This window comes from Aptenodytes patagonicus, chromosome Z, assembly GCF_965638725.1.
Source record: "Aptenodytes patagonicus chromosome Z, bAptPat1.pri.cur, whole genome shotgun sequence".
Taxonomy (NCBI): Eukaryota; Metazoa; Chordata; class Aves; order Sphenisciformes; family Spheniscidae; genus Aptenodytes; species Aptenodytes patagonicus.
Window position 1 is genome coordinate 26,868,640 of NC_134982.1, and position 17,710 is coordinate 26,886,349.

The 17,710-nt window shown below is 40.5% G+C and overlaps 1 protein-coding gene across 1 annotated transcript in view; it reads left to right on the forward strand.

The window, feature by feature from the left end:
- The window catches only part of ARSB (arylsulfatase B), an 80,972-nt gene that overhangs the window by 10,050 nt on the left and 53,212 nt on the right, over positions 1-17,710 (forward strand). The window contains exons 3-4 of the mRNA XM_076363327.1: positions 2,328-2,518; positions 3,083-3,290. Coding sequence (XP_076219442.1) covers positions 2,328-2,518; positions 3,083-3,290 — 399 coding nt within the window. The remainder of the gene's footprint in view (positions 1-2,327; positions 2,519-3,082; positions 3,291-17,710) is intronic.

Below are 17,710 nucleotides of genomic sequence, written 5' to 3' on the forward strand. Positions count from 1 at the left end.
TACCAGATTAGTCTCACAACCAGCCATTTTATCATATCCTAAGCCAGTGCTACAAAGTACAGCAAAATGATAACCTTGACCCAGCTCCCAGAGGTGATAAACAGCACAACAGGGAACATATACCGCAAGTAAGGTGTTAAATAACAGAACTCTGAGAACCAGCACAACAACTCTGAAAGCAAATAAATCAACATTGTGACCATCGACTATTAACCTAATATAATGAATGCTTACAACAAATTTGCCTTAACACACTTTGGTCAGATTTGTTGTTATCTCAACCCATCGAGCCCCACGTTCGGCACCAAAAGGACTGTTGTGGTTTAACCCAGCAGGCAGTTAAACAACACACAGCTGTTCGCTCACTCCCCTCCCACAGTGGGATTGGGGAGAGAATTGGGGGGGGAGGGGGAGGGGCAGGAAAAAAAGTAAAACTTGTGGGTTGAGGTACAGGACAGAAAAGGAAGGGAAAATAATAATAAATAATAATAATATATACAAAATAAGTGATGCACAATGCAATTGCTCACCACCCACCGACCAATGCCCAACCAGATCCTGAGCAGTGGCCCCCTGGCCAGCTTTCCCCCAGCTTATATACTGAGCATGACGTCACATGGTATGGAATGTCCCTGTGGCCAGTTTGGGTCAGCTGTCCTGGCTGTGCCCCCTCCCAGCTTCTTGTGCCCCTCCAGCCTTCTCAGTCGGTAGAGCATGGGAAGCTGAAAAGTCCTTGACTAGCGTAAGCATTACCTAGCAACAACTAAAACATCGGTGTGTTATCAACATTATTCTCACACTAAATCCAAAACACAGCACTGTACCAGCTACTAGGAAGGAAATTAACTCTATCCCAGATGAAATCAGGACAGGCGATCCAAACTTCAGGTGGAAAAAAAATTCCCTTAGATTGTTTGTCTCTTTTGACTCTTCAGGGACCTTGGGGCCATGGTGTCACAACTGAATTAAGCTAATATATATGGTTTGTAATATAATGTCTCATTGCTTAAACATATATGCCTCCTCCCATCCCTTTGCAGGAGCTGGGGATCTTTTTGACGGCATAGATGTAGATAGGCTGGCGCTCCTCATCAGATCTCACCCTGGGACCGAGCAGGCTCTTAATGCAGGGGCCTTAATACAGGCTGGCTCTGGGCATGGTTTTTGGATGCCCAGTGTGACATTACTTTTCAGAGAATGTAGCAGTTTAATATCCTATAATGTTCAGGTAATTCTGGTAGGTGTCAATTGCAGTTAAGGGGCATTTGATTCTTTGGGAAACTTGACACGGTATCTCCCCCACTGGGCACTCAAAATGGAAAAATGTGGCTTGTGGCTCTTGAGTACATTGATGTAGGCAGTCTGCCCACAAAATCTGTCCTTATCCTTTGAAACAAAAGCCATTTTTCCCTCCTAAAAATGTATTAGAAGTTTATATTGTATTTGAAACAGAACTTAATTCTTTCTGTACATACTTTTTTGCACAAGTAACTATACTTGAAGCTGCTGAATAAAAATTCAAGTGAGGTTCCTCCATTTTGTGTTTTTGTCTCCAGTTTTAGTTTGGTTTTGCAGAACTTAAGACTATATTTTTGCAGATTTGTCTGTTTTTTCAGGGTATTGGTGAATAAATCTGAAATCTAATTTCCAAAGTGATAACTACTGAGATTCAAAAAAATTTGAAGAGATTTGTTTCTGGTCGATAAAAAGCAAAAGCACTCAATGCTTAACAGGATAGCCCTTGATAGGAGCAAATCTATACCTCTAGAATTTTTGCATAGTTTCTTTTGGGTATTTTTAAATAATAGTGTCTTTTTTTCACCAGTTGGTGTCAGCAGTAGATCAGAAGTTGCTTTACAGCTGACATAAAAAATGCTTCATATTTGGATGTTTTTGAATAAATAAAAAAAAATCCAAACTTCCTAATAGAGAGAGAAGTCTTATGTGAAAATACAAATATACAAAATCATACCAGCTAAACATCAGAGTAGTACACGGATAGGTCACTGGCTCTGCTATCAGTGCGTTGGTTTAATGCTAATGTGTTTAATATCAAGTTATGAATATAAAGTCATTGAACTGCTTCCAAAATGTTACGTGTTTTGAAATTACTACTTGCATTAGCAATAAAAAGTCTATGAAGTATTAAATGTTGAGCTACTTAGACCTGTCAAGGGATGTCACTACAGATGGTCAAATGTTGGATGAGTGTTTCACCTCAAAACCACTAAAGTTTTGACATTTATTTTTGACTTCTTTTTCCCCTGATGTATCTGTTTATACGACATTATGTTGGCCTGCTTATTTGACATCTTTTCCTGTTCTAGGCTATCTTCTAGGGAGTGAGGATTATTATTCTCATAACCATTGCGTCCTCATCAAAGCAAAGAACGTAACACGCTGCGCTCTGGACTTTCGAGATGGAGAAGAAGTTGCAACTGGGTTTAAAAACATGTACTCTACCAATTTATTCACAGAAAGAGCTATAGATCTTATAGCCAATCATAAAACTGAGAAGGTACAGTCAGCAGCTGTTACTTTGGTAACTTTAGCACTAAAGAATGTTTAAAAAAATATTAATGAAATATTAATGGAGAGACCTGCACTTGAGCTGTAATTCAGGGCTTTTCAGCAGGGTGCATAGGGCTAAATGTGAGAAGTAGCGCTAGTAAAACTTGCCTTATCTGCTATCAGAATCAGCTTTGGCTGCACAGCCCTGGCCTGCTACCCTTCTCCATTTCTTTTTTAATAATACAAGTAATGAATTTATAGAAATTATGTAGCATGTAGTTTGCTCTTCTAAAAAGAGAATGGAAAGTTTAATGGGAGGAGTTTCATAGCAAGAAATTGTTAACAACTGTGTTATGAAGAAAAGATACACCTGATGTTTTTCCACAGCTTTGCAAAAGTCCTTTATCAAAGTTTTATTAGTTTATGTTTAGGGATTAGAAGAGAGAAGTGTAGAAGAAATCAAAACACAGTGCCTGCAGCTGTTGATGAATCAGGGCTGCTTTTGCTGCAGTAACTTTTGTATTTAGTACTTTATATTCAACTAATTTCCATTCTATCCCTTCCACCCCAGCCCCTCTTTCTCTACCTTGCTTTTCAGTCTGTCCATGAACCTCTCGAGGTCCCTGAAGAATACATGAAACCATATTCTTCCATTAAAGATGTAAAGAGGCGCCATTATGCAGGGATGGTGACTCTTATGGATGAAGCTGTAGGAAATCTTACTGATGCTCTGAAAAGATACGGTCTTTGGGACAACACAGTTCTTGTTTTCTCTACTGGTAAGTTCATTTAAATATTCTTTCAGTAATAACTTTGATACAGTGTCTAACAAGCTGACTGCAGAGACGTCTGGCCCCTCTGTCCTTCCTCCATGTATTTTCTGACTACAGAAGAGCAATGAAAGTGAAACAGGACTTTATACCGGAAGGAGCAGTTTCTCTCCCTCCTCTTATGGCTTTCTGAAGCATGACAAAAACAGCTGAAGAAGTGTCTGTGCAAATGGGGGGATACTCCTATTGGAGCAAAACCAGCATTGTAAAAACTGAGGAGCACGGTGAAGTTGGGGGCATCTTACTTGCCACTGTGGTTACTGAGTATCTGTCAGAATTGAGTCCTTACTGACAGCGATCTACCAAATTCATTTGTCCTGAGCTATATAGGTAGCTGTCTGATCAGTCTGTAAATTGCCACGTGTTGCGTGAAGCACAAACAGCCAAACAGCAAGCAGTTTGAAGCCAAAACTCTTTCTTTCTCTTACTTTCATGTAACATGTAATTTTTGTCTTGCTTGAAATATTTCACTGGCACCCATGAAGCAAAGGTCTGTTAATAAAAAAACTTAATATGTGTTGATACAGTCTAGGCTGCCAAATTACAGGGTAAGTTTTTGTATGTACTAGCACACAATCTGGTTTCTAGATTATTAAGGTAATGCAAATAATGTATTACAAAGCAATCTCCTTTGTTTCCAAATTAGGAATGAAACAGAACCTTTTTGAAATGCAGTTGCTTGGCTGGGTTTCAGGAACAGTTCTTGTTTGGTTGGGAGTGGGAAGTAGCCTTTCAGTGCTTACAGTTGCTCTTTTGCCCAGGCTTTACATATTAGGGCTGTCAAAATGGCAAATTAATTTTTGTGAACACTTTAAAAACAACAACAACAAAAAACCCCAAACCCCAAGGTTTGATCAAAATGCAGTGATGTGTTCTGAGTTTAGCAGCTGCTTCCTATAGCACTTGGAATCTTGGAATTTCATTTTGAGTCCAAACCTGTTTGCCTTATGGTGTTACATTTGTGTCCAGGTTTTGGCTCTAACAGGGTCCGATAACTCTTTTATGCCTGTTTCTATTTGCGATGTTTTCATATTTAGAACTGAAAGTAAGCAAAGCCATATGAAAAATGATACCAATATTTATTCCATGTGGAAAAAATCCAGTCTTTGCTGATGGGGTCCTGGTAGAGTTATTTCAGAAATGTTTGCTCAGTACGTTGTGGAATAAAACTAAAGAAATCTGAGTTGGAATTACAGGTTATGACTGAATTAAAAAGAGAAATTAATTTTTTGTTTATAAAACATTTTTTTCCAAACAATGACAGTACACCCTGCTTTTAACAGTAGTTATCTTGCAATCAATTACAGGCACATTTCAACAAGAGTCAAACAGTCAGGAGAATCCAGTGTCTGCCCTATCTAATGGGACTTACCTTGAGTTAATTGACATTTTAAACTGCAGAGAATGGAATTTAATATGATTGAAATTCAGGGAAATTGGGCCTAGATCAAGCAGGCCAGGGGGCAGTGGTTTGGGTTTTTTCAGTGTTCTCTCTTCACTTCAAACAACTGTTCTTTACAGACATGAAACATTGCATGCATTGAAGACCCAGTTTCCAAAAAACAAATGTTGAAACCATTAAGCATTTAAAAAAAAGGCAAAAAAAGCGTGAAATCTATTCAGCTTTTCTATATTTATCACTTTTGCAGGTGGTGTGTTTCAAAATGGGTGTTAGAACATGGTTGAAAAGAAACACGAGAGGGTCTGCAGTTGAGCATCTTGTGCAGAGAGTTATGCTATGTGAGATCTCTCTGCACAGCTTTCAAGTCCTTTGTAATTGGGAGTCTTAGTGTGGACTAGTAGCTATAATATGGCTATATACTTACAGTATGACATTACCTTCAGCTCTTGAGGGCAAGGCCGTGCCCCATCTCCCTGCCCCAAGTGTTCTCCTGGGACTGGGAGACCCTCCTCTTGCTTGGTACGGCAAGAGAAACACATTTTCCTCTACGATCAGGAATTCTCTCCAAGAAAGTTCTTCCCATGTTGTGGGGTTAAGAATCAATTTAAGGATTTAAATGAAGATCGCAAGGAAGAACCTAGAGAAGGATAAAGTGTATCCATAATTTTTATGAGCAGTATCTATGTGTCTCCTCAGCATAGTAGTTGAAGACACAGGATCATAAAAGCACTCTCTGTTTTGTTATAAACCTGTGTGGTTTGATAACTATAGCGTTAGAAACCTGTAAAGGAAAAAGAAGCGAAGACCCTGCTTTTATGGTAGATTTTATTGGATTCATTACTATTCCCTGTTTAGTTATGGCCAAAATTCACACTTGGATGTTTGCATCTCTCACTGCTTCAAAATTTCCCCCCCCCAAATAATTTACAATTGATCATTTGCTATTGTGTGCTATAGCAAGTAGCATTGCAACAAACATACAGTCTTCAGGTTGATTCCTTCACTGTGAAGTGTCGACTCCAAAATTAGAGATCTCTTTTTAGTGGGTGCTCATTGAAATACTCTAGAACATGATATAATCTTTCTCTCGTGGTAGATTTCTTTTATTAAACTCCTCTGTATCTCTTCCTATTTGTATATGTTATGGCTCTACCAGGATTGCCTTGAAAACATGCCAGTTGGCAAATGGAAATATTGCACATTTTAAAAGGGCCTTGTAAAATGTGTAGAACTTCAGTTCCTCTTTAAAGTGGCCTGATGGAGACACTGGGCCAAAAATGAAGTAATCTGGTGGTCATTAGCAAAGTCTGACTCCATCAGTATATCGTGTAAATCAACATCTCTGGTGTCTTTTTGAACAGATACACAAGCTATTTCTACAAGTAAATAAGAAAAAGAAAAAGATGAGGTAGTTTGATGGTGTGTGGTGTTATATTTGTGTATCACGTAATAGCTTGTCTTGACTGATGTGATATGAATTTGCTTTTATGGAGCACGTTTTATACTGCAGATACAAGTAAGTCTATGCTAATGAGATCACTGGTGAAAATGAAGTTATGGGCTGTTCAAGCAAAACAGATAAAAATGGATGCAGCCCTGTCTTGGGTACCCATGGCCTTTTATCCACTTGAAATCAGAAAGAATGAGACACAGGGTTTATTTTTCTTTTTAGGAAACATAAGAGACTATAACTACCAGCTTTCCTGAAGAGGGCCTTGATTTAACATAAACAAAGGTCATCATAAAAAGCATTCAAGTGGTACAAGTTTACCTCAGCACTATTAACACTGGCTTAGAGCCCAAATTTTGCTTCAAATATAGACCTATGATTTGAGGTAAGAAGTGGGGATTTGCTGTAAATACCATGTGTTTATAGTTCCTGCAACATATTATGAGTAATTTTGGTGGAAACTTGCCAACATAGAGCAAAGGAATCTGACCTCTAATTTCAGTTCTGTATTAAAGCTACTGTCCTTTGCTTTATTTAACTTTCAGCTTTTTAATATACTAAATAATTTTGGAGCAAAACTCCTTACTGCTCTTTCTTCCAATATGTCTGTTAATTCTTAAATGTGGATTAGCACTGTAGTGTCTGGTAGTTGCCATAAGAGGGCTTTGAACAGTAAAATATGTGGAACTTTTCAAGCCTTGGCTTACATTGCTAAGAGGAAACCACATAAATCCTTTCCATAATGGAGCATGTGACAGTGATGACTGTTTTCGCTCCAAAAGAGGGTCTTTTTATCATTTTAGAATTATGATTAATAAGAGCACAGATTGTTTTGGACATACTTACTGATGTTTACACAGTCTCTCTTTCTCTCATACCCCTAGATTTTTTTTCCCCAAAAATGTCATATTACCCTAATAAAGACTTTTTCTCATTCTCTTTTTTTTTCTTTTTTTTCATTCCAGCCAGCGTATTGTGGCTTTTGTCTAATAAAATGTCTGGATTTTTTTTTTGCTTATTTCCAGCTCCTACTTTTGGTAGAAACCAGGGATCTGGCTTTCACTGGTTCCCTAAGGGCAGTTTTTTATCTTCTCCCTGATGTCTTTGTTCCTGAACAAACTCCTGCTCCTTCTCTTTTGCTGGTAAGGGACTTCAGAGAGACTTTTAACTGCAGATTGTCCAAGCCAACTGAAGGACAGATTGATTAGAGCAGTTATTTTCTGTCTGTGGTGTCAGAGGTACTAATTTTGAAGGTTGTGTTGTCAGGTTTTTTTAGTAAACCTGCTCAGTTACAGCTCTGAAGACGTGCTTTAATTGGTCTTGTCAGGAGGTTCTGAGAGGTTCGATGCATTGCCAATGAGGAAGATGCCTGGGCATCTAGTGCCTGAGCATCTGCTGCTTCCTAAGAGGAAATAAGCACAGGTGCCTTAGCTGTGAGCACCTTCAATCAAATTAGTTATTTGAGTCCATATATTCCCAAATATTATTCTTCTATTTGTTGATTATTTAAGCTTGTTATTATACAGGCAAAAGGTGCGGCTGATCACTATACTTGCATTGATCAGAGTTGTTGCATGTCAATGATAAATAGTGAAAGGTGCATGTGGTTGGTGTTTTATACTCCAGTGTTGGCTTTTATTCTTTTTTTTAGGCTTTTTCCACATTAAAGTATGGGTTGTAAGAATAAATTTTTTAGAAATAAAAGAATATCTTCTCTGCCATATGATGTAGATAATAGTAATGAGATCTAGACTGATTTGTAAGAATATATTATCAAAGGCGGAAATGTTATCTTATGATGGAAATTAATTTCAAAATGAAAACTGAGATGTTGATAGTCAATATATATATTTTTCCCCCCTGTTTTAAAATCCTGTGAAAACCCAAAATGTTTTGTAGGAAATGTTTATTTATCTTCCCTTCCTTCTAGCATTAACCCCTCCCCATCCACCCTGCTTTTTCCATGCAAAACCTAACACTCCAAAACCAAGTTCCTGAACAGAGGGTGACCTTGTGCCAGAGACTCTCGCTTCTTTTTTCCCTTTGTGTTTAAAAATTCCAACATAAGTGGAATCTTGAATTTTTCTTCCTGTTTTTAGCAAATGCCAGTGCTTAAAGTGAAGTTCACTTGTAAGTGAAACTCAGGAGTGAATTTTGCCCAGAGTCGCCAGCCGGCCATTTTTGTGTAAAGCTCTGACTTAAGCATGCTGATAGTTATCCTAGCAATTTTTTTCTCAGACTGAGATGAATGCTGAAAACAATTCATTTTACATGTTAACAACATTTAATAATTTTCCACAGCTCTCAAAAGGTTGTCTTAAACTATGATTACTATTAAACTGTACTAGTTTGTTCTCCATAATAGTGTTTAAGAAGCCATTATTCTTTGAGAATCTTCTACAGGCAAATCAGTCGTCAGGTTCAGTGCTCTGTCACTGGGACAAGTCCAAAGTTTGCTTGACTATGTCTCGTTTAACTTGCTTACTGCAGACATATGAACAGTTTGTCAGGTTATTCCTGTTGTTTTTAGGTTAAAATTTCCTTCTGTGTTTCTATTGTGTTTAGTGATGGTGAATGCTAGTGTAGACCTGACACAGCAGGGTCTGTAACTACTGAGACCTGTTTAATTACTGAGACTGCTTACAATGAAAGCAATTGCCTGAAACTGCCTGCGCTAGGATTGCTCCTATCATGAAAGCTGTACTGGAAGGGGGGGGAAAAAAAAAAGGATTCAGTAGGATGAAAAAGCACATTATTCACACAGCTTTTATAGGGCTAAATTTGTAACTATTAGAATCTTGTGTACATCAAATGCATTTTTTTCCATGAGATCAATTTTATCTTTTTTTTTTTCCACTGTAGAAAAGTCAGGAGAATAAAGAGACCATTCTGGTGAGTTACAAAAAAACATAAAGGTTGATTTATCTGAGCACAAATCAGTAAAAGTTGCTCTGTAAATGCTCAGTAAAGTTGCTCAGCAAATGGTGCTCTGATGCAGGAGAGGTATTATGTTCCCTTGATGGAAAATAAAAGCCCATTGGGTGTATTTAAAGCACAACAAGAATTACATTAGCAGAATTTTATAGTAGAAGGTGCAGTTTTCTGTTCCTATTGTCCTTCTAATGGAAAGGCTTTCAGTAGTTCTTCCATCACACGCACAAAAAAATCTGCATTAAGCACTGAAAATATAATAATGCGTCAGCACTCTGAAGACACTTTTTTGAGTGGCTTTTCTGCTGCTTATATTGAACCTTCAAGGTTACTCTTTCCACTGAGAGTATACAGCATCAGACTGAAGTATACAACAGATGTTTTTTCATCAACTGATCTTAACCAAATGATTTTGGTTTGTTTCATTGGAAATACGTGTTTCATGTTAGCCATCAGAGGGAGCGTGCTTGCATTTCTGTCACACTTGCAGCATGATTGAAAAACGCAGCAACAAATGGATCTTTCAGATGCAATATGGGGAAGCAGGGAAGAACTTGAGTTCAAATTAAGGGCAAAGTTATTCTCTAATTCATGCTGCGAGTCTCTTATCCGCAGTGTAGATCTCTGCTGTGCATTCTGTACTCTTTTTTTTTTTTTTTAAATGAAACCTCAATGGGAGTTCCGCACTTGGAACACATACAGAATAAGCATTATTCATGCTGTGAAGATCAGAGGGGAGAAATTTTCCCCAAATGTGATCCTTTACCGCTATTATCGACAGCGCTCTCTGTTTAACTGTGAGTCACAACCATGAGCTTAAATCACACAAAGGAAGGGCTCTGAAGTCCTGTTCTGTGACCTAGACTTTCAGCAAGAATGTTGGAGGTCAAAAATGAGATGCATTTACAGAGCTGTGCATTGAAGCTGTCTGGTGCTTGCTCGTATTGTGTCTGGCACTAGTAAGTGCTATTTAATTCCCTTTCATATGTATGAAATACATACAGAAAATTAAAAAAGGTTTAAAGAAAAAAAAAAGCAACAGCTAACTGCCTGCTTGTTTTGTTGATATTGGCAACTGATTGTAGTGTTACATCCAAACTTCTGTGTATGAGAATTATGCATGTAGACTCGTCTCCTGCTTATATCCGTCACTTCATTTTTAAGTAAGTACATATTAAATGGTACGTAGTGGTATCATGTCCGCTAAATAATTGTGGGGGTTTTAAACTATTGTTTCAGTGTTGCTTGTAGTTCCCCTTCTTTGCTTTTTATTACTGTGAACTATTGACTGCCTCCATAATTTCAATAGTATTTAAAACAAAATCATACAAAGCCCAGTTTTGCATTATGGAAAAGAGATGTCGGCACTTCATGTAAACAAAACTGCTGGGGTTTGGCTTTTCTGTAGTCTCCCCATAAGAAATGGGCAACAGCAAGAAATGTATAGGGATATGGATTTCGTCCCATCTTCTGTCTTTTGTTTATCTTGTCTGAGGTTGTTTGCATGTTACTCCTTTTATTTATTTTTAGTTGCAAACTTCAGAAATCTGCTTTGTAGAAATGTTGTAGGTAGTGTGAGTCACTTCATTGACATGCTCTGTTTTCAACAATACCGAGACACTAACATTGTTAAATTGGCTTCTTAAACTCATAAGATACATATGAAATAATTTCACAGTTAACTTTTAATATACTTTCCAGTTCTGCTTTAGGTGGATGGACCCTCACACTGACCTCCATATGGTTCTGATTAAGTGTAAGAGCATTATTGCTCATAAAGCCCCAGCCCTTCAAAGGAGCACTAGATATATAACATGTAACAAATGTTTACAGAATTAAACTGTGGATGAATTGGATATGCCATCTTATTTCTGCCATCTTTTTCTATACTAATTACACCCATTATTGTTTAGTTGTTGTGGATTAAAGGAACCTATATCGTTGCTAGTATTCAAGGTTGAATTGCATTTGATTTTTAAAATGCAATATTACAATATCAGAGAGAAAAATAAAAACCTCAGTATTGGAAAACAAAGCCAGAATTACATGAAGGAGAGAAAGAAGCAACATCTTCTGTCATCCACTTTAGTGGTTCGTACTGATTTGCATCAGTGAGACAAAGGTGGTTGAAAATCTGTCCTCAATCTGTCATTCCCTGGAATTCATCCTCTGTTATGGGAATTGTGCTGCCTGGCTGACGGTGGCACAGTGGTAGGACCACTTTAGATGCTGTGAGATTCAGGATTAGAAGTGTCTTTCTGTTGTTGCTGCTTACAACTCGTAAAATCTCCTAATGCAGTAGCACAACAAGAAAAGGGGAAAAAAGTCCCACAACCATGTGAGTTTGAGTTTCTTTTTAGGCTTTCATCATTCTGAGCTCAGGTGTTGCACAGTGGAAATGTATCAGAAACTTGAGGAGAGGGAAGGAATTTGCTTCTTCCTTATTCTACTAGGACCCGATGGGTATGGGTTTCTGTCCGTTTCCCTGATTGCTCATGTTAGGTATCCAAATGGTGAAATGTCATCCACTTTCTGTGGGAGACTGTCTTTTAATGTAACACCGCAGGTGATTTCAAAAAAGCTTAGAAAAACTTTGACAAAATAAGCTTTCTCTGTTTTTCCTCACAGCTCTTCCTTGCACAACTTTTAGTATTTCTTCCTTGTCCTGTACATTTAGACTACCGCCATGAATTTACATATATATTGCATACTATTCAATTACCAAATACTGTTAAAGATACTAAATACTAAGATATAGCCAAATATGTCGTTTACTGATCAACTAGTTTCTTGACCAACATTAACAAAGGAGATAGCTACAACATCTCTTTTGTATATTGTCATTATTCTTTTAGAACCTAAATTTCTTCTATAGCCAACTTTTGAACTTTGACTATGCAAGGAAAAGAGGAATCCTGCTTTTAGTGTCACTAGGAATCACTCAGCAGAGTGGATATATACTAAATCTGTCATGTAGAGCATTAATATTTTTTAATATCTGCTATTATCTGGCTGGAACTCAGGAAAAAAAGGAGAGTTCATGACCTTTGGAAGAAGGGGCAGGCAACTCAGGAGGACTACAAAGATGTCGTGAGGTTATGCAGGGAGAAAATTAGAAGGGCCAAAGCCCAACTAGAACTTAATTTGGCTACTGCCATAAAAGACAATAAAAAATGTTTCTATAAATACATCCACACCAAAAGGTGGGCTAAGGAGAATCTTCATCCTTTATTGGATGCTGAGGGAAACGTAGTGACAAAGGATGAGGAAAAGGCTGAGGTACTTAATGTTTTCTTTGCCTCAGCCTTTAATAGTAAGACCAGTTGTTCTCTGGGTGCAGAGCCCCCTGAGCTGGGAGACAGGGACAGGGAGCAGAATGAAGCCCCCATAATCCAACAGGAAATGGTTAACGACCTGCTATACCACTTAGACACACACAAGTCTATGGAGCCGGATGGGATCCACCCAAGGGTATTGAGGGAGTCGGCAGAAGTGCTCACCAAGCCACTTTCAATCATTTATCAGCAGTCCTGGCTAACCGGGGAGGTCCCCATTGACTGGAGGTTAGCAAATGTGACACCCATCTACAAGAAGGGGCGGAAGGAGGATCCAGGGAACTACAGGCCTGTCAGCCTGACCTCAGTGCCAGGGAAGGTTACGGAGCAGACCATCTTGAGTGCCATCACGCGGCACATACAGGACAACCAGGTGATCAGGCCCAGTCAGCATGGGTTTATGAAAGGCAGGTCCAGTTTGACCAACCTGATCTCCTTCTAAGACAAGGTGACCCACCTAGTGGATGAGGGCAAGGCTGTGGATGTTGTCTACCTAGACTTTAGTAAAGCCTTTGACATCGTTTCCCACAGCATTCTCCTGAAGAAACTGGCTCCTCATGGCTTGGACAGGCGTACTCTGCGCTGGGTAAAAAACTGGCTGGACGGCCAGGCCCAGAGAGTTGTGGTGAATGGAGTTAAACCCAGTTGGCGGCCGGTCACGAGCGGTGTTCCCCAGGGCTCAGTTTTGGGGCCGGCCTCGTTCAGTATCTTTATCAATGATCTGGACAAGGAGATTGAGTGCACCTTCAGTAGGTTTGCAGACGACACCAAGTTGGGCAGGAGTGTTGATCTCCTTGAGGGTAGGAAGGCTCTCCAAGAGGGACCTGGACAGGCTGGATCATTGGGCCGAGGCCAACTGTATGAGATTCAACAAGGCCAAGTGTCGGGTCCTGCATTTGGGTCACAACAACCCCATGCAGCGCTACAGGCTTGGGGAAGGGTGGCTGGAAAGCTGCCTGTCAGAAAAGGACCTGGGGGTGCTGGCTGACAGCCGGCTGAACATGAGCCGGCAGTGTGCCCAGGCGGCCAAGAAGGCCAATGGCATCCTGGCCTGTTTCAGAAATAGTGTGGCCAGCAGGAGTAGGGAAGTGATCGTGCCCCTGTACTCGGCACTGGTGAGGCCGCACCTCAAATACTGTGTTCAGTTTTGGGCCCCTCACTACAAGAAAGACACTGAGGTGCTGGAGCGTGTCCAAAGAAGGGCAGCAAAGCTGGTGAGGGGTCTGGAGAGCGTGTCTTATGAGGAGCAGCTGAGGGAACTGGGACTGTTTAGCCCGGAGAAAAGGAGGCTGAGGGGAGACCTCATCGCTCTCTACAACTACCTGAAAGGAGGTTTGTAGAGAGGTGGGTGTTGGTCTCTTCGCCCAAGTAACAAGTGATAGGACAAGAAGAAATGGCCTCGAGTTTTGCCAGGGGTGGTTTAGATTGGGTATTAGGAAAATTTCTTCACCAACAGGGTTGTCAAGCATTGGAACAGGCTGCCCAGGGAAGTGGTTGGGTCACCATCCCTGGAAGTATTTAAAAGACATGTAGATGTGGCACTTAAGGATATGGTTTAGTGGTGGATTTGGCAGTGCTAGGTTAATGGTTGGACTTGATGATCTTAATATTTTTTCCAACCTAAATGATTCTATGATTCTATGATTCTATTATGTTTTCTTAGAATAGCTTGATTTTGTAGAATCATAGAATGGTTTGGTTTGGAAGGGACCTTTAAAGGTCACCTAGTCCAACCCCCCTGCAATGAGCAGGGACATCTTCAACTAAGATCAGGTTGCTCAGAGCCCCGTCCAACCTGACCTTGAATGTTTCCAGGGATGGGGCATCCACCACCTCTCTGGGCAACCTATTCCAGTGTTTCACTACCCTCAGCACAAAAAATTTCTTCCTTATATCTAGTCTGAATCTACCTTCCTTTAGTTTAAAACCATTCCCCCTTGTCCTGTCGCAACAGGCTCTACTAAAAAGTCTGTCCCCTTCTTTCGTATAAGCCCCCGTTAAGTATTGAAATGCCACAATAAGGTCTTCCCGAAGCCTTCTCTAGGCTGAACAATCCCAACTCTCTCAGCCTTTCCTCACAGGAGAGGTGTTCCATCCCCCTGACCATTTTTGTGGCCCTCCTCTGGACCTGCTCCAACAGGTCCACATCTGTCTTGTACTGAGGACTCCAGAGCTGGACGCAGTACTCCAGGTGGGATCTCACCAGAGCAGAGTAGAGGGGCAGAATCACCTCCCTCGACCTGCTGGCCACGCTTCTTTTGATGCAGCTCAGGATATGGTTGGCTTTCTGGGCTGTGAGCGCACATTGTCGGCTCATGTCTAGTTTTTCCACCACCAGTACCCCCAAGTCCTTCTCTGCAGGGCTGCTCTCAATCCCTTCACCCCCCAGCCTGTATTGATACTGGGGGTTGCCCCAACCCAGGTGCAGGACCTTGCACTTGGCCGTGTTGAACCTCATGAGGTTCACATGGGCCCACTTCTCAAGCTTGTCCAGGTCCCTCTGAATGGCATCCCGACCCTGGACCGCACCACTCAGCTTGGTGTCGTCTACAAACTTGCTGAGGGTGCACTCGATCCCCCTGTCTATGTCATTGATGAAGATATTAAACAGTACTGGTCCCAATACAGACCCCTGAGGGACACCACTCGTCACTGATCTCCATCTGGACACTGAGCCATTGATCTCTACTCTCTGGATGCAACCATCCGGCCAATTCCTCATCCACTGGACAGTCCATCAATCAAATCCGTATCTCTTCAGTTTAGAGAGAAGGATGTTGTGGGGGACCGTGTCAAAGGCCTCACAGAAGTTCAGGTAGATGGTAGCTCTTCCCTTGTCCAATGATGTAGTCACTCCATCATAGACGGCTACTAGGTTGGTCAGGCAAGACTTGCCCTTGGTGAAGCCATGCTGGCTGTCTCGAATCACCTCCTTGTCCTCCACATGCCTTAGCATAGCTTCTAGGAGGATCTGTCCCATGATCTTCCCAGGCATAGAGGTGAGGCTGGCAGGTTGGTAGTTGCCAGGGTCCTCCTTTCTACCCCATTTAAAAATGGGGATGCAATGTTTCCCCTTTTCCTGTCACCGGGGACTTCACCTGACTGCAATGACTTTTCAAATATCATGGAGAGTGGCTTGGCCACTACATCAGCCAGTTCCCTCAGGACTCTGGGATGCATCTCATCAGGTCCCGTAGACTTATCTATGTTCAGGTTCCTCAGGAGGTCTCAAACCAAATCGTCTTTTACAGTGGGAGGGACTTTGCTCCCCCAGTCCCTGTCTTGTGGTCCATCCACTTGAGAGGTGTGGGAAGAGAGATTGCCAGTGAAGACTGAGGCAAAAAAGTTACTGAGTACCTCAGCCTTCTCCTCGTCTGTTGTTACCAGTTTGCCAGTCGTGTTCATCGGGGAGGTACACTTTCTTTGACCTTCATTTTCTGGCTGACATCCCTGTACAAGCCCTTCTTCTTATTCTTTGTGTCCTTTGCCAAGTTCAGCTCCAGCCATGCATTGGTCTTCCTGACCCCATCCCTACACAACCAGGCAACGTCCCTGGACTTTTCCCAGGATACCTGTCCCTGCTTCCACTGCCTGTGCATTTCCTTCTTGCCTTTTAGTTTGACCAGCAGGTCTCGACTCATCCATGCCAGACTCTTGCCTTCCTTTCCTGATTTCTTACACCTGGGGATCGAGAGCTCTCACACTCTATGGAAAGCATCCTTAAAGACCTGCCAGCTCTGTTCTGCTGCCTTGTCCCTGAGGGCAGTTTCCCAGGGGGTCCCATTGACTAACTCCTGCAACATCTGGGAGTTTGCTATCCTAAAATTCAGGGTCCTGACTTTACTCTTTGCCTGCCCCATGTCCCTCAGGACTGCGAACTCCACCAGTGCATTATATTATAGAAGATCACACAAAATGATCAATATGGAAATACTTAGCTTTTTATAATTTTGTATTTCAGTATTTCTTTAATAATCAATTAATAAAACAAATGCAAATAGACTGAAGTTTGAAATTTTATATACCTAAATTTTTAGATTTCCTTTGTAACTGATTAACGTTGTTTGGAACAACACAGAACTGTCTCACACAAAGCTTTCATATTTATTTAGAAATATTGCTTCTCCAAGAGACTTACTTTGTCTATCATGGACAGCCCTTGCTTCTATGAATCAATATAGAAACATAGGAAAAATCTATCATTGATTCACTTGGGAAAGAAACATGCAATATTGTCTGGTCTGGGTTAAGAATTTGGAAGAAGCTGCAGGTGTTGTAAGATGGCCTTAGTCAAATAAGTAGTATCTGAAAAAGATTTCTTGAATCCCTGCTGAGACGTTCTGGATCTGTTTTCCTTCTCTGCTTTTTCATTTTTTTTTATACCTATATGTTCATATAAAGTATGGTTTGGTTAGTACATCTGTTTCGTATATTTATGAATATTCCAGAATTAAAGTATGCTCCAAAGAAACATGTGAGTGAAAGCTAAACTCTACAGAAGAAATGGAGAACTTCCAAATAAAATCTCCGCACAACTGTCCTTCATATTCTTTTCTCTCTCTCACTTTCCATTATTCCATGTTACTCATGCATATAATTTAATAGATCTATATTTGTGGACAATTTCACTTTAGCATGTGTTAAAGAAGTCAGATTTTCCCTCTCTGCCTTAATTCATGGGAGAGTAAAACCAGCAGAATTTACTTAGGGTGCCAGAATATAGATGTGCTGAATGCCAAGGAAGCCATACATTTTACAGATTTTTGAGTTAAAAAAACCCAAAGAAACACTAAAATCCATAAATGCATGTTAGTTATTCCAAATTACAGTTGATTTATAGTAAGATATTGTGTCAGTTAAAAATTGGTTGACTTCAAAAGTGGAAGGAAAGTTTTGTATCATCGTGGATCTAAAGATTTGGCCATGGGTGACTGTATCAGATCATGTAAATGTCTGATGTGAAACTGGCTTGGAGAGCTCATACTGCAGTGTCCGTTGCAGGTTTTTTGGCTCTTCATACTAATGCTGGAACTAATAAGCTAATTTCCCCTCCTTTTGTAAGGATCCTTGTTTGTATTTTTCAGTTCCTTACAGGTAAATCTTAATCTTTCCTCTGCTTTCTCTATACATTCCTACTAATGGTCTTTATGCCCTTTGCAAATCTCTGCGTCTCTGGACACCTTCATGTGCCTCCTATGACTGGAATATGTCTCTTACTTATACAGCATCTATCTTTACATTTCTCTTTAAG